The 21,598-nt window shown below is 41.5% G+C and overlaps 1 protein-coding gene across 6 annotated transcripts in view; it reads left to right on the forward strand.

The window, feature by feature from the left end:
- The window catches only part of LOC147027773 (voltage-dependent L-type calcium channel subunit alpha-1D-like), a 518,308-nt gene that overhangs the window by 286,088 nt on the left and 210,622 nt on the right, over positions 1–21,598 (forward strand). For all 6 annotated transcript variants that reach the window (XM_085877381.1, XM_085877383.1, XM_085877382.1 and 3 more), the window contains 8 exons: positions 1,411–1,636; positions 4,338–4,545; positions 5,013–5,133; positions 6,178–6,292; positions 6,666–6,768; positions 10,624–10,693; positions 11,887–12,019; positions 19,685–19,814. In XM_085877381.1, the coding sequence (XP_085733507.1) occupies positions 1,411–1,636; positions 4,338–4,545; positions 5,013–5,133; positions 6,178–6,292; positions 6,666–6,768; positions 10,624–10,693; positions 11,887–12,019; positions 19,685–19,814 (1,106 nt within the window). The remainder of the gene's footprint in view (positions 1–1,410; positions 1,637–4,337; positions 4,546–5,012; positions 5,134–6,177; positions 6,293–6,665; positions 6,769–10,623; positions 10,694–11,886; positions 12,020–19,684; positions 19,815–21,598) is intronic.

A 21,598-nucleotide genomic window follows, 5' to 3' on the forward strand; every position in this document is an offset into this window, starting at 1 on the left:
AAAATTGTTGGAGGCTCAAGATCAAGATACAAAATGTTCTCGCATGAAGATACCGCTGTAAATTTCAAAAGAGCTGTCATTTATAAAGTAAAGGCAACCTTGTGTTTTTTTCCATCTCATTTTGTAAGGGCACATAATGTGTGGAGTTAATTAGTGAAAATGGCAGGCTAGTTCCATAATGTGAAAGTATTAGGTTGGACAAAGGTTGGACATTAGGATATTTGAACATCGTATACTCTGCCTGGCAACTTAAATCAAATAATGATAATTACCTATCCACCTTAATTGATTTTTTTTTTAATTATCATAATCAATGCACACTTTTTTTGAACTTTTTGAATGGAACACTTGATGGCATATGCAAATTAGGTTGATCATATGACCTAACGTAATCTCAGTAACTATAAAACTTTTGAGCTTTTTATTTATTTATTTATTTATTTAACGTGATTGACGCTCGTGGAAGAGTTAGAGCAGAATGGAAGGGAACAAAATGGAAATCGGGAAACACCAACAGCAGAGTATAAGTGAGAGAGAGAGATCAATGGGAGGGGGAGAAGGACACTTCCATGAGAAGAGGTGCGGGGGGGGGGGTGGGGGGGAGGGGTCAACAAGCAGCACATAAGCTGAATGACGCGGAGCGAGAAGAGGATTGGGGAAAGCGGGGATGAAACAGAAAAGGAACAAACCAACCGGACATCCTGAGTATAACACATCATTTCCAAAAATGGGGGAAAATTTATAGTGTTCCACAAGGGTGTCACAGTGGTTGCAATTTAATCTCATGCCGAAATAGAAGAAAAACTTGCACCCAATGGTGACCAACTTGAACAACTTCCGCATTGATAAAAGTCACTCTTAAAAGAAAGCATACTCAAACCAGACCCAACTCAGTGGCTTATTTTGACTTAATATAAGCAGACTTGAGCAAAGTCAAAGTAAAATGGAGAACAAGTCCTTTTAAAAGCTATAGTGTGGTTCTGCATGAGCACACAGTTAGATCAATGGATTAAATCCCAAAAACATTGATCAAAGTATGCTTACTATGATGGGGAGCAAGGAGAAGATGAAGTGTATCAAGCGTTTCCTTTTCTTCAGAGCAAAGGAGGAAGGAAGGGTTAACACTCTGACCTGAACAGTGACCAAATTTGGCACTGGGCTAGTTTGAGCATCCGATCAATTCCAATTGTTTTTTTTTGTTTTTTTGAAAGTCGACAATACTAAAGACCTTTGCTGAAAGAAGACCTTATTGTGCTGTTTGTGTTAAGCAGTTATAATCCTTTTTATCTCATATCAAGATGGTCTTGGTAAGATAAACATGCAACAGTGCATGACAGATAAATAAATAAATTATCAAATATTTTAATTTAATCATCAAAATATGTATTTATTTCCACTTGTGATGTACAGATACTGCAAACAAGGTGCTCTTGGCTCTTTTCACTCTGGAGATGCTTGTGAAGATGTACAGCTTAGGCCTACAGGCCTACTTTGTGTCACTTTTCAACCGCTTTGACTGCTTTGTTGTCTGTGGGGGCATTATTGAAACCATCTTGGTGGAGCTTCAATTCATGTCTCCACTTGGCATCTCTGTCCTACGCTGCGTCCGCCTCTTACGCATCTTCAAGGTCACCAGGTTTGTCATTCACAGTTCATTAGGGTACCAGTAATTAATAGGTTATCCAGAAATGTATTAGTTTTTGGCCTTACGATATCCACTGCTGTCTCCATCCATCAGCCATTGCCTTCCTAAATCACTTTTATTTGGCTACTTCTGATACTGTACTTCATCTGAGACTTATACATGGAGCATTTAAAAGGTTATTGGGACAAGACACTCACATTATAGCAAAAGAAACGCCAACTTTGTAATTTATCAATACTGTATGATAAACACATGGAAAAAAGTTCAGTACAGGCTGTGTTTTATGTGTCAAAGCAATAACCAAGAAAATTATTCAAAAACAGTTACATTTATCAAAAATATGATTATATAATGGTAAAGTATGCATGTTCAACAAATGACTTGAGCCAAATTCCGAGGTTTTGTTGATTTATTATCTTGCCAAAACGAAGTTTTTGCAAGATATGTTAGTCAGCTTGTGTTTTTTTGTTTGTTTGTTTGTTTGTTTGTTTGTCTGTAATCACGTATAAAAAATTCTGCAGAGCACAGTTATAATTGGAAATTTTTGTAACTTCGCATATCAGAGGCCTATAGAGGTCCCTTTCAGCGCACAAAATTTTGAAGGTCAAGGTCAAAGGTCAAGGTCACTTTGTCGCAAATCAGGGGAGTCGACGAAACCCTTATTTTTTGAGTAATTTTGATCGGATCATCTTCAAACTTCATGGGAATATAGTTCATGGTCTGGCGTTCAGCTGATGAATTTTTGGTGGCGATTGGCCTTGACCTTCATGGTTAGCGCCTTAGGTCAAACATATTTGACCCCAAGATCAAATTTTCAAGTTTTAGGAACCATATCGTGTAGTACCTCAAATTGAACACCTCGATGAGTGCTTTCTAGATATGTCAAGCTTGAGACTTTATGACGTCATTTGGTGACGTTATGAGGCAAACACATATTTTTCACGGTTACTCTGTAGAACGATTCTCATCGGAATCTCTCGTAGGCAGATATTCCTCAAGGAGTCGCTCCTGGTGGATAGCAGCTCTGTTCACCTCAGTGTGACCTTAAAGAAGTCACACGTGGTCACCTTTTGGCAAGATATGGGTCACCCTGCGGGTGACATTGGTTTATTTATTTATTTGTTATCACAAAATGAAGATATCTGTCATGGCAGTTTTATATCAGAAAACATGATGACTTTCGAATGGGGCTGCTGGCAACACATCTTGTATTGTAGCACCCAAGACCAGAGAATAATGACATACAATGATGTGACAATGGAATGAATGGCTCAAATGGCCAATAATGTGTGTAAGCACCATTAGAATGAATGGCTGCTGCAATTCTCCTTCTCGTGCCTTGAAGAAGTCATCAGAGAGAATTTAAAGGCAGTTGTTGCCATTGCTGGTGCAAAGCAGCAACCAACTGTCCCAGAGTCTGCACCAGAGGTTCCATTAAAAAAAAATTACACCAAAGAATATCCCAAGTATGCTCAATTGCATTTAAATTAGAACTCATCGATGGCCAGGGCAATTTTGTGATGGCATTGTTGTGCAAGAATTTTGATAACTGCATGAGAACAGTGAGGTCTGGCATTGTCATCCAAATATGGATCAACATCACAATAAAAAAAATGTTCCGATGATACTTTTCACCTGTCAGGTTACCCTGTAGAGTGACAATGTCAAGTTTACAATCATAACAGCAGCCCCATCTAATAACGGATCTGACACCAAACCAGATTGACATTGGACACGATAATGTTCTTCGGTGTATATGGTGTGTTTGGTTGATGCTAAACCCGAGTTCTACCATCAATTGCATGCAGAAGAAATTTGCTGTCAGAGAAACAGATCTTCCTCTGGGATGCGAGATCCAGTGTTGATGTTCCTGGCACTATAGTAAGCAGGGTGAGAAGAGGCCACCTTATCAGTTCACTGGCTTTGTAACCTGCAGCACAAATCCATGTATCAACACTATGCTTCTGGAAAAAGGAATTTGTCTGACAAGCCTGATTATGGCTGCATTTTCTGTTAGAGGTCATCCTGGGTAATCGAGATTGAGGTCTGTCTTTAACATCATTGGTTTGTTGATGTTTGTGGACCAACTTCCTTGTTAACAATCTTACTGAAGCCAAGTTGACGTCCATTTTCACTGGAGGACACCCCAGCATTTTTTCATCCCAATAATTTACCATCCTTGGCCTTCACTCGGTCTTCTACAGACCATAGTAACATAATCCGCCGATGGAGGTATGCCACGATATTGTTACCTTCTCCAAACTTTGATTAGGTGAAGGCTTTTTTCCAAGTTGATATACCAACCATGCTGCACATACCAGGTGTACAAAATTGCCTTGGTCTAATGATGAATGGAAAATGCAGTCTCTGTGCATGGAGCTGAGTTCTTTCATTTCTGCTTGAAAGAAAATTTGAATTCACTTCAATATTCTTTTAACAACTCATAACATCTTGTAGGTGTGCTTAACTTTTCTTCCATGTGTATATAACTTGACATCATTACAAAAGAAAAATATATTCTTACTAATTATGTCTGCTCTCCGGTATATATAGAAAATTAAATATAAACTTCAGTGTTCCTTGGACTATTGTGAGTTATCTCATTCCGATAACTTTCCAATGCCCCTCATGCTTTTTCTTTTCCTTTTCATTTATCTTATTTATTGTTTGTTGAAACCTCACTTTGAAACAGATACTGGAATTCTTTGAGCAACCTCGTTGCCTCACTACTGAACTCCATGCGCTCAATTGCATCATTACTGCTGCTGCTCTTCCTCTTCATTATCATCTTCTCACTTCTCGGCATGCAACTCTTTGGCGGAAAGTTCAACTTCGACGAGACACAGATTCATAGAAGTTCCTTTGATAACTTCCCCACTGCACTACTTACTGTATTCCAGGTGTGACACATTCTTAACAAGGTGAAAAGTAAACTTTACAATCGATGTTTTAATTTACAGTTCATTGAAAATGGTGCATTGTTGCCATGATGTGCCAAATGCTTCCTGGCAATCAATGAACCTGGCAATCAATGAACCCGACTTGGTGGTGTGATGGTTAAAGCATCTGCTCCAAGTCTGTGAAAGGTCAGCAGTTTGAACCAGACCCCGGCCGAGTCGCACTAATGACTTTAAAAATGGCACGTACTACTTTTTTGCTTGATTCTCAGCATTTAAAAGGGAGTATGGACAAACAATCGTGGGTTGGAAACCATTGTGTAGGCTCTACGTCCGCAATGGCGTCCTCCTGTATTGAAGTTCCTTCTTAGAGAACTCATTTAGTTTTCATTTTATTTTATTTTAATGAGTGATCATGGAATTTCATTTCAATGTTGATTCGTCATGAGTCTTTGGTTTGTTTTGTGCAGATTTTGACCGGTGAAGACTGGAACTCTGTAATGTATGATGGAATAATGGCTTATGGAGGGCCGTCGTTTCCTGGAATGTTGGTCTGCATCTACTTCATCATACTTTTCATCTGCGGAAACTGTATTCCTTCATTGTCTGCCTTTGTTTTTGTGGCATGTGTATGAGTATTAACATGGGATTGTGGATCGACAATACCATGTCGGTAAGCTTTAAAGTTTAAATCATCGACTTTAAATGATCATCAAGTGTTAAAGCTCATCTGAAAAAAAAATTTTAACAGCATTTTGTTTTTGAAATAATTTGGGTTCTTGATGTCACCTTTTTTCTCACCTACTATGATGAGTAGGGTGTAAGGGTAAAAAGATCTGCATATCATTGACAGGGATGCCAATCTTTAGTGATCTTTTGTCAATTTAAGCCACAAATCTTTCCAAATGCAGGTGATCTCCATTTTTTTATTTTCTTTTTTTCAAAGACAGCTCGTATTTGCATTGGCAAAAGTAGATGTAGGGTTACTCAAAGCTGTTGTAATGTCAATATGTCATAGTGTTGATTTCAAGATGGAATAGAGCCAACTGGGATCGACCTTACTCGGTCGGAATGTTCCGTAAACTGAACCTTTTGTCATTTGAAAATGCTCGCTATATTGTCAGCCAGAGTCGACCAGGGCAGATGTTCAAGATACTGAATATGTAACCAGGACCTGAGCAGGTTATACCCAAGGGGTTTAGCCCCACCTTTCCCCACAGTGTCATCTTGGCTCACTTTCCTCTACTGTACCTGATAGAAAGGAAGAGTTAAAACACATCTAGAGAAAAAAAAGGTGGGATGTAGAGAACAGAGGGAGGAGGAGGAGGAGGAGGAGAGGGAGAGATTCATGATCATGTTGGTGTTAAAGCTTGAATCTACATCGATTTATTTTTGAAAATTTCTCATCAAAACATGACATGCAAAACAAGTGTAAACAGCCAGCTGCCTGCTTCATTTGAGAGCCCTGCCTAGACACTGTAAGGCAAAAGTAACTTTACTTTTATTACTTTTTTGGAAATTCCTTTGCGGCTTTCCAGCAGTAGTTTATTGCTATCACCATAGAGTTGCACACAAATATCCCACAACATTCACCTTGCTTTGGAAGTGCTATCCTCAGCACATGTAAAATGTCAGACATCCTACTGAATGTCTTTTTGGCCATTGCTGTGGACAACCTCGCAGATGCCGAGAGTTTGACGTCTGCGCAGAAGGAAGCTGAAGAGGAGAAGGAAAGAAAAAAACATGCAAGGTAGATATCTAATAGAGTATAGTACATCTCTAAATCTGAGCTTATCATGTAACCAAGATCTCCTGTATGTGATATTCCCTATGGTTCACGGCGCATGAACCCCTTAAAGGGTTATTATAAAATTAGCAAACAGCACTGCACATCTTTTTTTAAAGTATTCTTACGCATTGTTTATAAAACTTCACATGAGTGTGCTTCCTTGTTGTTGTGTTGCACGAACTTTGAAATTGTTTGCAAGTCTTAAAACATGGCTCGTCGAAACAATAATTTTATCTCTGTTGTGAAGCGCAACTTTATCCATTTTGCATAATTCAGTCTGAGGTCTGTCCGAGTGTAAACTGCGTCTGTTGTAAATTTCTAATATCCCCAACAGGTTATCAAGCCCAGTAAAGGCATTGAATGAAGATTCTCGAGAAGTCAACGGAACAGATGAGATCATTGAAATGAATGCTGTAACTCCAGACAGCACAACTAAGGTTTGACCAAAGTTCGATATGAGGGGAAAAGATTATTTCAAGTTTTTGTCTCATGAAGACCTTGAAAAGTGGATTTATATTAAGGTCATTTTTATTGTTTTAATAGAAACGGTTGTTGTAGATGTTATGGAGGATCTGAAGTTGTCATCAGTATAGATCTGCCTTGCAAAAGGAGGACACATGTTAGTTAGCATCAATCGACCATGCCTGGTGTTGGCGTTATGCTTAGGATGGTGGGCTTGGGATCCTAGGATCCTGAATTCAAATCCTACTTAGCTGTTGAATTAATACCAGGTGGGGTTGACTCAGCTTGTCATCCTTCTGAAGTTGGCAAAATGAGAGTGCCAGCTTGCTGGTATCCTGTGTTGGAGTGGTGACTCATCCAAGATTGTGCCCAATAGCCAAGGAGACTGCTTAGGCAGCACCAATGCTCTGCACAGAGTATGGTCCTGATGGATGGATGGGTGGATGGACCAATCGACTCCCCATACACCTTTGTATGCCTTAGCCTCTTACATTTGTAGGTAAATTTAGTTTAAACTAGATGACCCATGAACCCGTTGGGTTCCTGTTGTGACAGCGGTTGATGAAAAAAAAAAAAAAAAAAAAAAAAAAAAAAAAAACCACTAAATTTTAATATTTTTTAGCGGTCAAACTTTAACTTGAAGAAAATTTGAGCATTTACCTCAGGAGTCATCATTTGGTCAACCGGTTTCTCGAGGTATATCAACACATTCTCCATGGTTTGTCCTTGCGCTTTATGGATCATCATACCAAAACTTGACTGAATCGGGAATTGATTTTTTAATAATTTTTTTCTTTCCCCGATTTGAACGAAACTTGATACTGCACACCGCAGGTGAATGGTGAGTAAGGTGGCCCTAAAATTATTGCACTATCGTGTACTGTTTTGGCTGTTTCGGGAACATACATACATGTACATGTATATATATATATATATATATATATATATATATATTTAGATATATATATATATATATATATATATATATTTAGATATATATTTTTATTTTTAAAAAATTATATATATATATATATATATATATATATATATATATATATATATATATATATATATATATATATATATATATATATATATATATGATGAGAGTTTTAGCAATATATAGATAGCCAGATAGATGCTAAAAATATAAACATACAAGAAGAGTGAGACAAGCACATGCAATATACAGCACTTGTCATTCCACATTTACTCACCATGATCATAAGGAGGTGAAGTACCACCAAAGGAATGATGAGTGATCCAACAATCCAGTGACAAATGGTGCTTCCAGTGCCATTTGTCACTGGATTGTTGTTGTTCCTGCTGCTGCTGTTGTTCCAACATGATGACGCGCATGGAAAAGACTACTTTTGACTGGGCTGAACAGAATAGATGTTGGAATTTTGAGTAATTTCGTTTATGTAAACAGAATTTTTTATGCTGTTAACTGGAGAGTTCATGGAGCATATTACCCCACAACACAGTCTTGTGAAAAAGGACACAGGAAAGGTCCTTTTTAACTCTTGCTTTGCATTTCTGAGCAGCACAATCCATCTATATTAGCTTTGTTCGTTAACTTTGGATAATAGGCACGATGGCAACCATACAAAGCCGATTGGTCAAACGGAACAGTCCAGAACTGAACTGTCTGCCAACCCCACCCTCAGAGCGAGCGGATAATTCCATTGGTCTAGACGGCATAACATTGTGGCCAAGTACAGCTTGCAGGAAAGGTTTTTGAAAGTACAAACAAGGTAATTTGTGTTCTGCAGTGTTCAAGAATATAATTCAATGAAATAAAATAAAAGTTTTAAAGTCTGTTGAAAAAAACAAACAACCGTTAATTCAGAGCTTTACCACCGTTGATGCACCATCTGTTACACCACCTTATTTAACATGTTATAAGTTATTTGTGCCAGTTGTTTGTGTCATTTATGACATCCATAAAAACTAAGTTTCCTGTTTGGAATGAGTTTCAATTTTGCTTGACTGCCAAGACAGACAGACTGAAGCAACTGATTTACGGTGCTGTGCGCATGCGCACTCGGGACGAGTCTCCGTACAATTTGCCAAATTCAGAGTCAAAGTACTGATAAACTACAGGTTTATGTTCTGGTTCATGTTCCGATTCATATTCTACAGTGTTTAACATGTAAAATTTATTTTAAATCTCGTAATTCCTCAATCATAGAAATATACTAATAGACAGAGTGAACCAATTGCTTAAACGCACTTTGCGCTACACGCGAGCAGTAATAATGCCTCCGAACTTTGATGATAATGCACGAAGTAGTGAGAGAGAGGAGATATGAAATGAAAACGCACACAGACCGACAGACACCTTCTTTTTATTTGCATAAATAATGACAGGTCAAAGTCAAAAATGAAGAGCGTTAGGATCAACATCAGACCGTTATCATCTTTGGACCAAATCCCGTCACTGTAGCACAACCTGTTTGTACCCTGCAAAATTAATTGGAATAATAACATTAATCTAAAGAATAACAATTGACCTTTCCATTCAAAAATAAAAGATCTAATAACAGAGATCGTTCTTTTCATGTTTTGGTGTTTTCGTCAAGAAAACCTTATTTTGTATAAGAATTCATTGAAAGTATATTTTCTATATTTCAGGATTAGCATGTTTGGCCGGATTGAACTTATCACATCTGAACTGTGCACCATACATGAACTTGGGGTCATTTACGATCATAGTCAAAATTCAGGTCACCATACAAATTTAATTTTGGTATTGTAATACGATTGCTGACCCCAGGTCATATCACGTGTGTGTGACAGGTGCATTATCTGTATGAAATGGCATGACTTTCAAATGCAAAACAAATTGCTGTTTCATTGATCATCAATGTTACTATAATTCACCAAAAGTGCTGTTACCCGCTCCCAAGGGGTGATCAAATTACAGAATGTCCAAAACGCGAGCCTGATTCACTGCAAACATTTCACCTGGCGCAGCTTTAAGAAATCAAACAATATGTGTCTGCCTGGGTATTATTAAGGAACCAGGCCTGTCCCTGAAAGAGACCCATACACCAACCCATTTCATGCCGCTGAGTGTCTTATCGCCACGGATAGCATGATGTGCACTGCCCTAAGGTAGCATCTGTGAATGAATTCATTGACAGTGGATGACATCAAAGTGCTTGTACAGCGACCTCCAAGAATTGCTTGTTTGGAGCGGAAGAAATCCATCTGATTAAAAAGTAACCGCCCTGTTTATGCCCGGTTATCCTCATTCCAATTTCTAGCTGTATGGTGTTATACTGCAACAAGCAATCAAAAAAAATCCTGCTGGAGCATCCAAACAGGAATATATATTTATGTTTGAGGAAAATTTTCATGAAAAACCCATGCGGAGGTTGGCCTGTTTGGCATTCTCATATAAATCCGTGGCTCATGAAGGTGGGGAACAAGTTAAACTCCAACAAGCATTTGTCAGTTGTCTGCTCATTTTCCTGCAATTCATGTAAAAGCACATTGATGTGCACTCGATTTCTCTACAAGCTCAACCATGAGCCTTAGAACAGAAAAAAAATTTAACGACCCGGTGCCTCCAAAGAAAGCTTTGGCGCTGTGATAAAATGATGTCGTCATCAAAGCTATCATATAATTTAATGGTGATCAAGAAGTGTGGGCCACAAGTCGGCAAGTGAGAGAAATTAGACTTGTACATTAACTGTCAGAGACTACTCCAAACAAAATTAGTAACTTTTACAAACAGGACAAATACAACACATGACATTACTTCACTGTAAACCTTCTCAACCATTATTATGTATCTTGCAATTTCTGTGTCTGACTTGCAGTTTCCATTTGATGGCATCGCTGCTGAAAGTGATAGAGAGAAGGATGCCTATTCACCCGAGGATTATGCGGGTAAGGATGGAGCCTAGATAAACATCACCTTGGCAACACAGATCACTGGTTGCTGAGTTTAAGCATCCAGTATTTCAGAATGTTTCAGCAATTTACAGGCAAAATCTATTGAACAAAATTGAACAAAACTATTGCAATTTGTGATACATTCTTCACATAAGTCCAGCCGGTCAATCTCATTGTCTGACAAGAACAGTCAAAACCCTTGCAAATATACTCGTTGTAGTACATGGGGCAACACAAGTGCTATCATGTTGCACAGCGTTCAATGATGTTTTTTCCATCGTCATCAAAGCGTGTTTTCTTAAAGTCTTTCACTTCCGATTTGTATTTGGCTCCCTGGTAACAACTATTCACCTTCTCCAGGGTCTGACACAAAGCATAATTAATTGTCTTTGGATTTATAAGGCAACTTGTTGCAAATGTGGTATGCTGCAAAGGTATTCATGCTTTCTGTATATTGCTCTGACCTTTCAGTGATTTCCTCCCAATTCCCTTCTTTATCGTCAATCAAAACGCTTTTAGACGCCAACACTTATAAAGTTCCTGTTCATCCTGGCAATACGAAAGAAAAATCATCATGCTTCCGGGACAAGAAATGTCGGTCACATTCTAAATTATTGTGATCAAGAGCCAATAACTGCAGTGCTTTTGCAACGTGCAAAACTCTTTCAGCGTTAACAACCAGTTTATCACCGGCAGGGTTGCATCTTACTTACAATACCACAAGGGTCGCACTAAGAACCCAAGATGGGAGATCGGTCTTTTATTTCAGCTTCTTTACTTTGTGGTTTCCCTTTGTAAGCCTCGTTGGTGATTAAGTTTTATTATATACCTTCACCCCATTCCAAGACGGAGATGATAGCTTCGAGGTAGGACACTCCCTTTTTAGCAGGGCGTGGCATAACCGAGTACGTCATCCTTCAGGGGAGATGTTAACCAGCTCTCCCAACAACATGCATTCACATGTGGATGTTAAAGATACTATGGAACCTTTTGAAGAAAAAAAAAAGGAAGAGCAAGCCATTGTTTTTTGGTGCTATGGACGAATTCTAAATTATTGCCTCACTCTACAAGGGGCATTGCACCGCTGGCACTCCCCACAAATGGTGTAACTCGCAGCCAAATAGGTTCTGCACACGAGTGAATGAATTGCCTCCTGCTTACAATTTTACGTATGTCACCTGATTCAGGCGTTGAGAATGACAGTGAGCCAGAGATTCCCGTGGGGCCACGTCCCCGCCGACTTTCTGAACTGCACATTAAAGAAAAGATTGCACCAATGCCTGGAAGCTCGGCTTTCTTCCTCTTCAGTCACAACAACCCGTAAGGACAATAGTGCTGCTGTCGATTCTACAAAGGCTCAGGATCTATTCCCAGGCCAAATATATCATCCACACCCTAATAAAAAATGTCCTATGATTCCTCAATAGATATGATTAAAATTTTATGAGATCTCTTGGGATTCCCAATCCTTGGAAGGAAGAAGCTTTTATATCGACCTCCTCTCAATATTTCCTTTTATTATCATTGTTTATTGTTACCTTAGGATATTATTTGCCTTTGTTTCAAATGTATAAGTACATCTTGAAATAAATATTAAGACGACAGGTTTTTATGTGTGATACAACTATCGATTCAAAAGCCGAAACTGTTATTAGAAACCCCCATTGTGGTCAATCATCTTTCCCTTTGACCTCCACATTTCCATTTATTTAAATGTTTCATTGTTTCGCTTAATTTCCAGAAAATCTCATGGTTTGTTTGTTAGCTTGTTATAGTCATTGTTTAAAGAAGTTTTACAAGTCGAAAAACACTTTTTGACTTTCAACTCTTTTGTGATCTGGTTGAAAAGCATGAGCTGTTCGAAACGATGGAGATCTAGTCTTAATTGTGAAGGCTGGTGTCGTTCTGTGCCAGCAGACAGGCCATTAGAATAAAGGACAACTCCTTGCTTATCCCACGGTGGCTTGCATACTTCAATAATGTTCTGTTGATTCCATTCATTCCTAGAAGGTATTCCCTCGTTTTATTTAATTGATTTGTTAACGACGTTGCATTTGCAGTATTATTTTATGAGTTTTTCCTGTTCCTAAATGGATAGGGTGTGTGTGTGTGTGTGTGTGTGTGTGTGTGTGTGTGTGTGTGTGTGTGTGTGTGTGTGTGTGTGTGTGTGTGTGTGTGTGTGTCAGGCAGACTGTGCCGGCCTCCAAAACTTTTGAAGCCCTGGGCAAGGCAGTTTCAGGTCAGGTCAGGTGTGGGAGCATGTGCCAGAAGAGCACGTCGCTGCGTCCACTTTCCGCCGGTACTCCAGGGGCCTCCGTCTGGCCATCCCCCAGGCAGATGCCAGGCCCATCCCCATCTCCTTGAGATGATGGTCAACCTGTTGCAACCATGAGGCACATGGTCGACCCACTGGCCTCCTCCACTCATGAGACTCCCTCGCTGAGAGAATCTGGTGAGCAGGATCAGAGTCAGGAAAACGAGCCACATGTCCATACAGCCGCAACTGACGCTCACGGACTATGCAGGTAACAAATCTCATCCGAGTCTCTCTCAGCAACCGCTCGTTGGACACAAAATCCGAGCAGCGATAGCCAAGGATTCTCCGAAGAGACCTGGTACCAAAGGAATTAAGTCTCCGTCTCAGATCCTTGGTCAGAGTCCAAGTCTCGCACCCATAGAGCAAGACTGGAAGTACCAAGGACCTGAAGACTCGGACTTTCGTCCTCCCGCACAGGTACCGGCAGCGCCACACCCCATGATCCAGTGAATCCATGACTCCCCAGGCCCGACCCAGACATCTATTGACCTCTGACTCGCAGCCAGCAGAGACATGAATATCACTGCCAAGGTAAGTGAATCTCTCCACGACCTCAACATCCTCACCACAAACAGACACAGACAGGACAGCAGCATCCAAGATGTCACCGAAAGCCTGGATCTTAGTTTTGACCCAAGAAACCCGTAATCCCAACGGCTCCGACTCCTCATTCAGCACCTCGAGGGCCCCCAAGAGGATGTCTAAAGTCTCCGCAAAGATGACTGCATCATCTGCAAAGTCAAGGTCCGAGATCTTGACATTCCCAAATGACGCACCGCAACTTGATCTCTCCGACATCCTCCCTAGAATCCAGTCCATCCAAGTGCTGAAAAGTGTGGGGGCAAGTACACATCCCTGACGAACTCCAGTAACAACTGGAAATAAGTCAGAGATGGTACCACCACACTTCACAGCACTCTCAGTACCAGAGTAGAGTTCAGACATCAAATCGATCAGTTTTGGTGGCACCCCACGAAGACCAAGAATCCTCCAGAGGACATCCCGATTCACTGACTCGAACGCTTTACAGAGATCAACATAGGCTGCAAGCAGCCCCTGCCGAAACTCTCTCTGCGTTCGGTGAGGACACGAAGTGCAAGGATACGGTCAATCGTTGACCTCATTGGTGTAAAGCCTGACTGCTCTGGACGCTGGTGCTCAAGCAGATGGTGGCGAACCCTATCGAGAATTATCCGAGCAAAGACCTTGCCCGGCACTGAGAGCAGCGTCACCCCTCGGTAGTTGTTGCAGTCTTGGCGATCACCCTTCCCTTTCCAGAGAGCGACAACAAGGCCCCTCTTCCAATCAGTTGGGATGATGCCTGTGTTCCAGGCAGAGCACAAAACTGCATGCAACGACACGAGTGCAGCATTTCCACCAGCCTTGAGAAGTTCGGCATGGATGCCACAGATCCCTGGAGCTTTGCCCCGTTTCAACTGGTTCACCACAGCCCGTGTTTCCACAAGCGAAGGTGGACCACAGTTGATTCGAGGGTCAGCAACAGGGATTGCAACACCCTTGACGTCCAACTCGACAGTTGGGGGATCAGCCTGGTACAACCGCTCAAAGTAACCGGCCCAGCGGGCCTTCACTTCAGACTCCTCTGTCAAGAGCCTACCACTCTCTGCTCGAACTGTAGTGCTCCGAGGGATGGGCTTGGATGAACGTAATGTGCGAATTCCCCTGTAAGCGGGACGAGAATCACCTGTCCACAGGTGATGCTCTACCCCCTCACAGATTCCTCGCACATAGGCCTCCTTGTCCACCCTCAATGCACGTACAGTTTTACGCCTCAGCTCCCTGAACAGCTCAGCTCTGCCATTCAGCCTGGCCCTGCGACTCTGGTCAATGGTATCCAGTGTCCCTTGAGAGACAAAATTCTTCTTTGCCCTGCGGTGAACTCCAAGGCATCCACCGGCAACATCAAGGACGGTGGTCTTGAAGGCGCTCCACAACTCTTCAGGACCCCCCAAAGCACCCAGACCCCCCAAGTGTCCACTCAGCCTGTTCGCAAACTCCTCAGCTACTCTCTCATCCCTGAGCTTGGCAACATCCAGCCTCGGCTGGGATGGTACCATTCTCCAGGATTTAAGGTGCAGCTTTAGAGTTGCTACAACAAGCCTGTGGTCAGTATTGAGGAACTGAGCATTCCGGTAGACCCTGCAGTTCTGGATCATCCTCCACCGACCGTCAATGAAGACATGGTCAATCTCCTTTGCCACACCGCCAGCGTTGGAATACCAAGTCCAGCGATGAGCTTGTGGGCGCTGAAACCATGAACCAGCCAGCCACCCCAAGTCCATGACTTCTTGCAAAGTCAAGGAACTTAGTGCTATTCTGGTTCATAGTTCCTGACCCATGGGGACCAACACACACATCATAACCATCCCTATCAGTTCCAGTCGATGCATTGAAATCCCCCAAGACTAGAAGTGTATCTCGTCTGGGGCACTGATCAACCACAGACTCGAGTGTGGCGTAGAATGCATCCTTCACGGTGAGATCACTCACCTCAGTCGGAGCATAAACAGAGACCAGGGAAATGACACCTCAGGAGTGGCCAATCCTTAATCTCATAATATGCTCGTTGACCGGTGTTACCTCAATTATCATTGGGGTCAGCTTATTGGACACAGCTACAGCAACTCCTTGGGTATGGTAACCATCAGAGCGACCAGACGAATAGTAGGTGTAACCACCCACCATTATCTCTCCGCAATCCAGTCTCCGAACCTCAGAGAGAGCTGCAATCCCGATATCCAAACGCTTGAGCTCAGATGATAACAGAGACAGGTGATCATCCTCTCTTAGGGATAGGACATTCCAGGCACCCACCCGAAGGGACCGCCTCAGGTTAACCCAAGGAGACCGCCGTCTAGTGGACGACACCTCAGCACCACTCCGACACACTCTCCCGCAATCTGACCCAGGGATGTTACCCCGTGGTTTCCCTCCTATCAAAGATTGGGTTTGCCCGAAGGCTTTGCCCCAATCCCGTCATCCGGTGAGCTGCCCTGCGAAGGGAAGCTGCACAGGAGGTACTCCCACGGAGTGGGTTTTCAGATTTTTTTGCGTTTTTGCGTTTTGCGGAATGAAGGGTTTTACGGTGGCCGGAGTGCAAATCCTGCCACCAACCTCCTAATAAGAAGTGACCCAACTGCAGGAGGACGTCCGCAGACACAGTTGGGCACTAGATATGGATGGCCGTTGGCTCACAAGGAGTTCCTCCGCCCTTTGACAGGTTTTGTTTTTAATCCTGCTGGGTGTCCATATCCAAACACCCTCCTCACCAGAAAACCTGGTGGGGGAGACGGTTTAGTCGCCGACAACCCGACCATGGAACAGGTTAGTACAGGTTTACATGGTACCTGTAGCAGGTCACAGATCGAACATGACCTGACAGTGGCAGTTTGCATGGACAAAATCCTGTTTGTAAAGACCAAATGCACAGTGTAACTAGGCCTGCATGCTGTCAGTGGTCTTATATGGTTCTGCATGCAGGACACCGCTCAGGAAACTTCAAAAGAGACTAAACACCTTTCATTACAAATGCATCTGCACCATTCTTGGCATCTACAACAGAACCCAATGGTCAGAGTGCATGAAACTAATGCAACGTCAGGGAGACCCAGAATCGATAACCATTAAACTAACTAAATGATACCTGAAATGGCTAGGTCATCTTGTCCACATGCCCAGTCATCGCACCCCAAAGATTAGCTTTCATCGCACTTAGCTGACTCGCACTTAGCTAAGTCATCGCACTTAGCTGACTCTCTCAGCCTCGTCCATGAGGTGATCCAAGAAAACAGTAGAGAGATTTCATCTGCAAGGACGTAATGGATGCATGGGTGCCAGAAGACAAGTGTTATGGAAAACCATTTATCGCATAACTGAGAAAGAACTGCAGCAAACTCAACTAACTCATCAGCCACCACATCAAGTATCATGCTGGTGGTGGAGGCAAACCTTGAGGAGGGAGATTGGCATGAAGAGGCTCAGAAAAACAAAAACCTATTGGTGAACAACGAGGAACTGCCCTGTGTCCAGAATGTCAGAGATGGTTTGTTCGCCATAGTGGGCTTGCAGACAATAGGTGTGGGCCAACACAACAGTGACCAAACAGACACTCTAGAGATCTTATCTCAGCCTTTGTTCCCCCAAATTGAGCTAGCATGATCCTGTGCAGCAGCAACAGCTCACAGTACAGGTGTGCATGTGTATCAGTCATCACCCTCAAGCACCCTTCTTTAATACCAGCAGGGACCCAGAATATTGTGTCTCCAAGTTGCTTTAAGCACAGTTCGATAAAGTTGTGCAATATATCACCATAAGATTTTTAGCGAACGAAGTGAGCTTCATACTCAACGCGTGCACATTAGAGAATAGGAAACAACAACAACAACAACAACAACACAATACCCTGGCAATTTGGAATCCGTGTCATCGGCTATGACCCTTTTGCTTCCGGTTTTTATCATGGGGATGATGCGTCCCGGGAGATTCAGGCATCGTCGGAGACATGAAAGACCCAAATATCAGACTTGGTGTATATTTCCTCCACTGATTTTAATAAAGATAATCTCCCGCATCATCAAAAAATAATTTTTAATCGTGATTTACATAATTTGATCGCTGATCCCGAATCCAGGCCGAAGTAACCGGAAATTGCAGCATCGAATGTAAGAAGAATTCTACGTTCACTTCTAGGCTTTGCCTATTCCATATTACATCTAACCATAAATTGTTGGGGTTTTTTTGTAACCTTGAATGTGGATCATATGTACGTTATCTCTGCCCGTTCCTGAGTGTGTGTTTGTCTGCCCTGCCTGTGATTTGAGGTATGCTGCAAGGCCTACAGGCTCGACTAATGTGCCCAACTGGCCTTTGGTACAGTTTGACAAAGTTTTCTAATTTCATCTACATTTTTAGCTGATTTAACCACAAGTTAATGTTTGTTTGTTTTTCATTGAATATACTGTACATTATGTAGAAGTTAGAGATTATTAGTCCTGTATTTTATAATTACCTTCACCAGAGGAGAGAATATTGCATTTGGATACATTTGTCTGTCTGTTTGTTTGTCTGTTTTGTCCATACATAATGTGCCAATGTAGACCATAATTTTTATGACATGGTTTTTTTTTTTCTTGGTTTTTTTTTTCTTGTTTTTCAACCGAGTACCTGTATAATGTATGTACAATTATAATGTGATGACGTCTATAAAATATGTACGATAAAACTACACAAAGCAAGTCCTGGCGAGGGTGTGCAATCTTTGATTGCTCGTTCTGGTGTGTGTGGTCTCTTCGTCCTGTGTGTCTGTCTGTGTGTCTGCATGTTGTTATCAAGGCTTCAATAGTGATTAGACAGGTTAACGTTATCAAAGTATTTTTCATGATATACATGGATGTGGGCAGTAATTGGGTGACATTAGCCTCACACGTTCTGGAGGGAACACACAAAGCCATTGTGATGTTGCTGTGTCAGTGAGTGGGTGAGTGAGTAAATCTGCACTGGCTCTCATATCTACCATAATCTATATAGCCAACAAGGCTCTGCTTTGTTTAATGCTCAATGTTCTTTCTTTTTTTCTTTAATACCTTCCTGTGTCCAACTAAAATTAAATTTTCTGTATTATTTGCTTTAAAATTAATTGATAACGAATTAAATGATTAATATTAAAATCTATAATCCTGTTATAGCTACTTAAACTCATCATGAGTCTCCATCCATATAGAAAGAAAAGAAGGAAATGTTTTTGCGTGGATATTCAACAAACGGTCTGCATATTCTCATTGTGGCATGATAGTCTATAGGTGTGCAGACTAACCTTTGATCTATTTAGCCTGAATTTGATTCTCAGCCCAACTATGAACTGTCGCCCTGGTGTTTCACATGAAAGGCGATATATCCCTGTATTTTTCGTCCATCGGAAGGGCATTAAACCAGAGGTCCCACCTGCCAGCACTGGTTGTTTGAAGACGTTAAAGATCCCATGGTTCCATTCACAAATTTAGGCGAGTTGTCGTAGGCATCCTGGCCATGTTCCAAACTTTTGCCAAACTCAGTCGAATGTCACACCTGGCTCGTGAAAGACTTGAGCCAAAAACGTTGCCTGGCTGATCGCACAAGAGGGTGGGAATATGTGTGGCTTTAAGGGTAGGAGTAGCAGTAGCAGCAGTAGTAGTAGTAGTAGTATCATTGATGTGACAGCACTTAGCAATTATCGATGAGCCTTGTCCACTGTAAGAATAACTAGAAAATACTCATAAAGTGCATTCCATAACTCTGAAGAATATGATTCACAATTGTTACTTTAACTCATGTATATATGTATATATATATATATATATATATATATATATATATATATATATATATATATATATATATATATATATATATATGATGGTTGTTATCATACTTGTCATTCTAAATTATTATGATCAAGAGCTCGTGCTCAGTAAACATAGATTTAAAAAAATAATAATATTTCTACCAGCAGAGAGGGAACCACACTTCTATTTTTACAAAATCGTGATGTTACTGTGATTGGGATGAGGAAAGGTGATCAAGAATGTTAGTCAAAGGATTTAACATAAACTGCCATTACCATGATTGAGATAATGAGCTAATGCATGGTAAATGATAATGTGTATCTGCAGATTTCGGGTTCTTTGCCATCGAATCGTCAACCATAGTTTGTTCACCAATCTCATTCTGATATTTATTATGCTGAGCAGTATTTCCCTTGCTGCAGAGGATCCGATTCACTCCAAATCCTTCCGTAATGAGGTATTGCATTCCCCTTCTCTCCTTCCCTGCTGCCTTCGTACACCCTCTAACATTTCCCTCCTGTCATTTCAATATCTCTTCTTTTTTTTCTTTCTTCTTAACTCTTTCTTGCACTCCAGACAAACATCGCACCTTCTTCAAAATACCCTCATATTATATGTATTTGTCCAACTACTTTCCCATTGCTTCCTTGTTGTGGCATGAGTGTTTCCTGTTTTTATAATTAAAAATAATAATTTAATTAGAGCTACAAGCAATGCAGCATAAGGTGAACCTTTGGCCCACTGGCATTTGCTAGTATGTATTAATTACCAGAAGGGGCTATGGGGGGGGTGAGGGGGAGTTTTGGGGAGAATGTGACGGGGAAGGTTCCCGGTGCTGCCTGTTTGGGTGAGTTTTTCCCAGCAGTGGTTTCAGCCGTGAAAGCGTCACAAACAAAATTATTTCTCGGATTTCAATGTTTTCAATGCACAAAATGTGCCAGAACCCCTACATAGTTTTTTTTTCCCCCAGACAGCACCTTGTGTGGGGGAGTGGGGGAGGTTGTTTTTGTACCCATGACCTGTCCCTGGATATCCCCAGCAAGTTTGCAAAATTTATTGCAAATTGGCCCAACCATTTTTTATTCTATGATTTTCAAATGTACACACAAAACATAAGAGAGTTTCCTTGAGGGGTATTTTTTTTGTGCCCTTCACTTGAACCTGGAAAACCCCAGCACTTATGCAAAATCAGTTGGAGATTGGCCCAGCCATTTTTTCCAACGATTTTCAGACCGACACAAACATACATACAGTGAATTTCCTTGAGGGGTAGTGGGGTTTGTGGGGGGGGGGGTAACTTAAAACCTTGCCCAGACTCTGAAGTTCCTACACTGAAAATTTGGGTGTTACGGTTCGGTGATGAAAGAATAATGTACAAACGCACAAACAAACAAACACTTGAAATATATAGATAAGGTGAATACATATTGACAGGGAAGGTCAGAAGGCCGTTATTTACCAGAACCAATTGACAACTCATATATGCTTTCCACAAAATGCATGAGGGCTGTGTGCACAATCGACACCCCTTGAAGTCAGGGTGACTTGAATGCTTCGTAGAGTTGTCCACTTCTGAACAATCAAAAAGGGAAGTAAATTTAGAGTATGCTTTAAATTGATTCTAAACATATAAATTTTAATGTAGGAAATGAAGTGTATAGACACAATATGTGCAGAAGAGTTTTTCAGCAGAATACAGTGTTTGGACCAGGAACCATCACAAGAGAGTAAAGAAGAAGAGAGTTAGGACAGTAATAAGGCCCAGCGGTCTTTCACTCAAAGAGTAGTTAATGCATGGAATTGGTCTCCCTGGAAAAGTACTGTAGTGACAGCAGTAATAGTGCATAGGTTTAAATGGAAATTCGATAGGTATAGAGGGGTACAGAGATATTGGCATGACTTGTAGGTAGCTTGTGTGTAGATGGGTGATGGTTGTTGTTGTTGTTGTTGTTGTTGTTGTTGTTGTAGTTGTTGTATAGTCCCGGACAGTTCTATCGAACAAGCCCGCGGCACAGATGGCCTATCAATCTCCCAGGAGCAACCCAGAGATCCCCACATCCAGGATGGTGTACCCCCACCTTCACAAAGTCTGTGTGACAACAGAGTGAGAGAGAGGGACAGAGAGAAGAGGGGCAGTCCATGGGTACTGATCGGTACTCTGACCTTGACCGTGCTGCCCTGACGAATCCGGGCAGCATGGAAGAATGGGGAAGACTTGGCCCCCGACTTGTGTTGGGGGGG

This window comes from Eptatretus burgeri, chromosome 4 (genome assembly GCF_056783735.1).
Source record: "Eptatretus burgeri isolate ZD-2024b chromosome 4, Ebu_testis_v1, whole genome shotgun sequence".
In the NCBI taxonomy this organism is placed as follows: domain Eukaryota; kingdom Metazoa; phylum Chordata; class Myxini; order Myxiniformes; family Myxinidae; genus Eptatretus; species Eptatretus burgeri.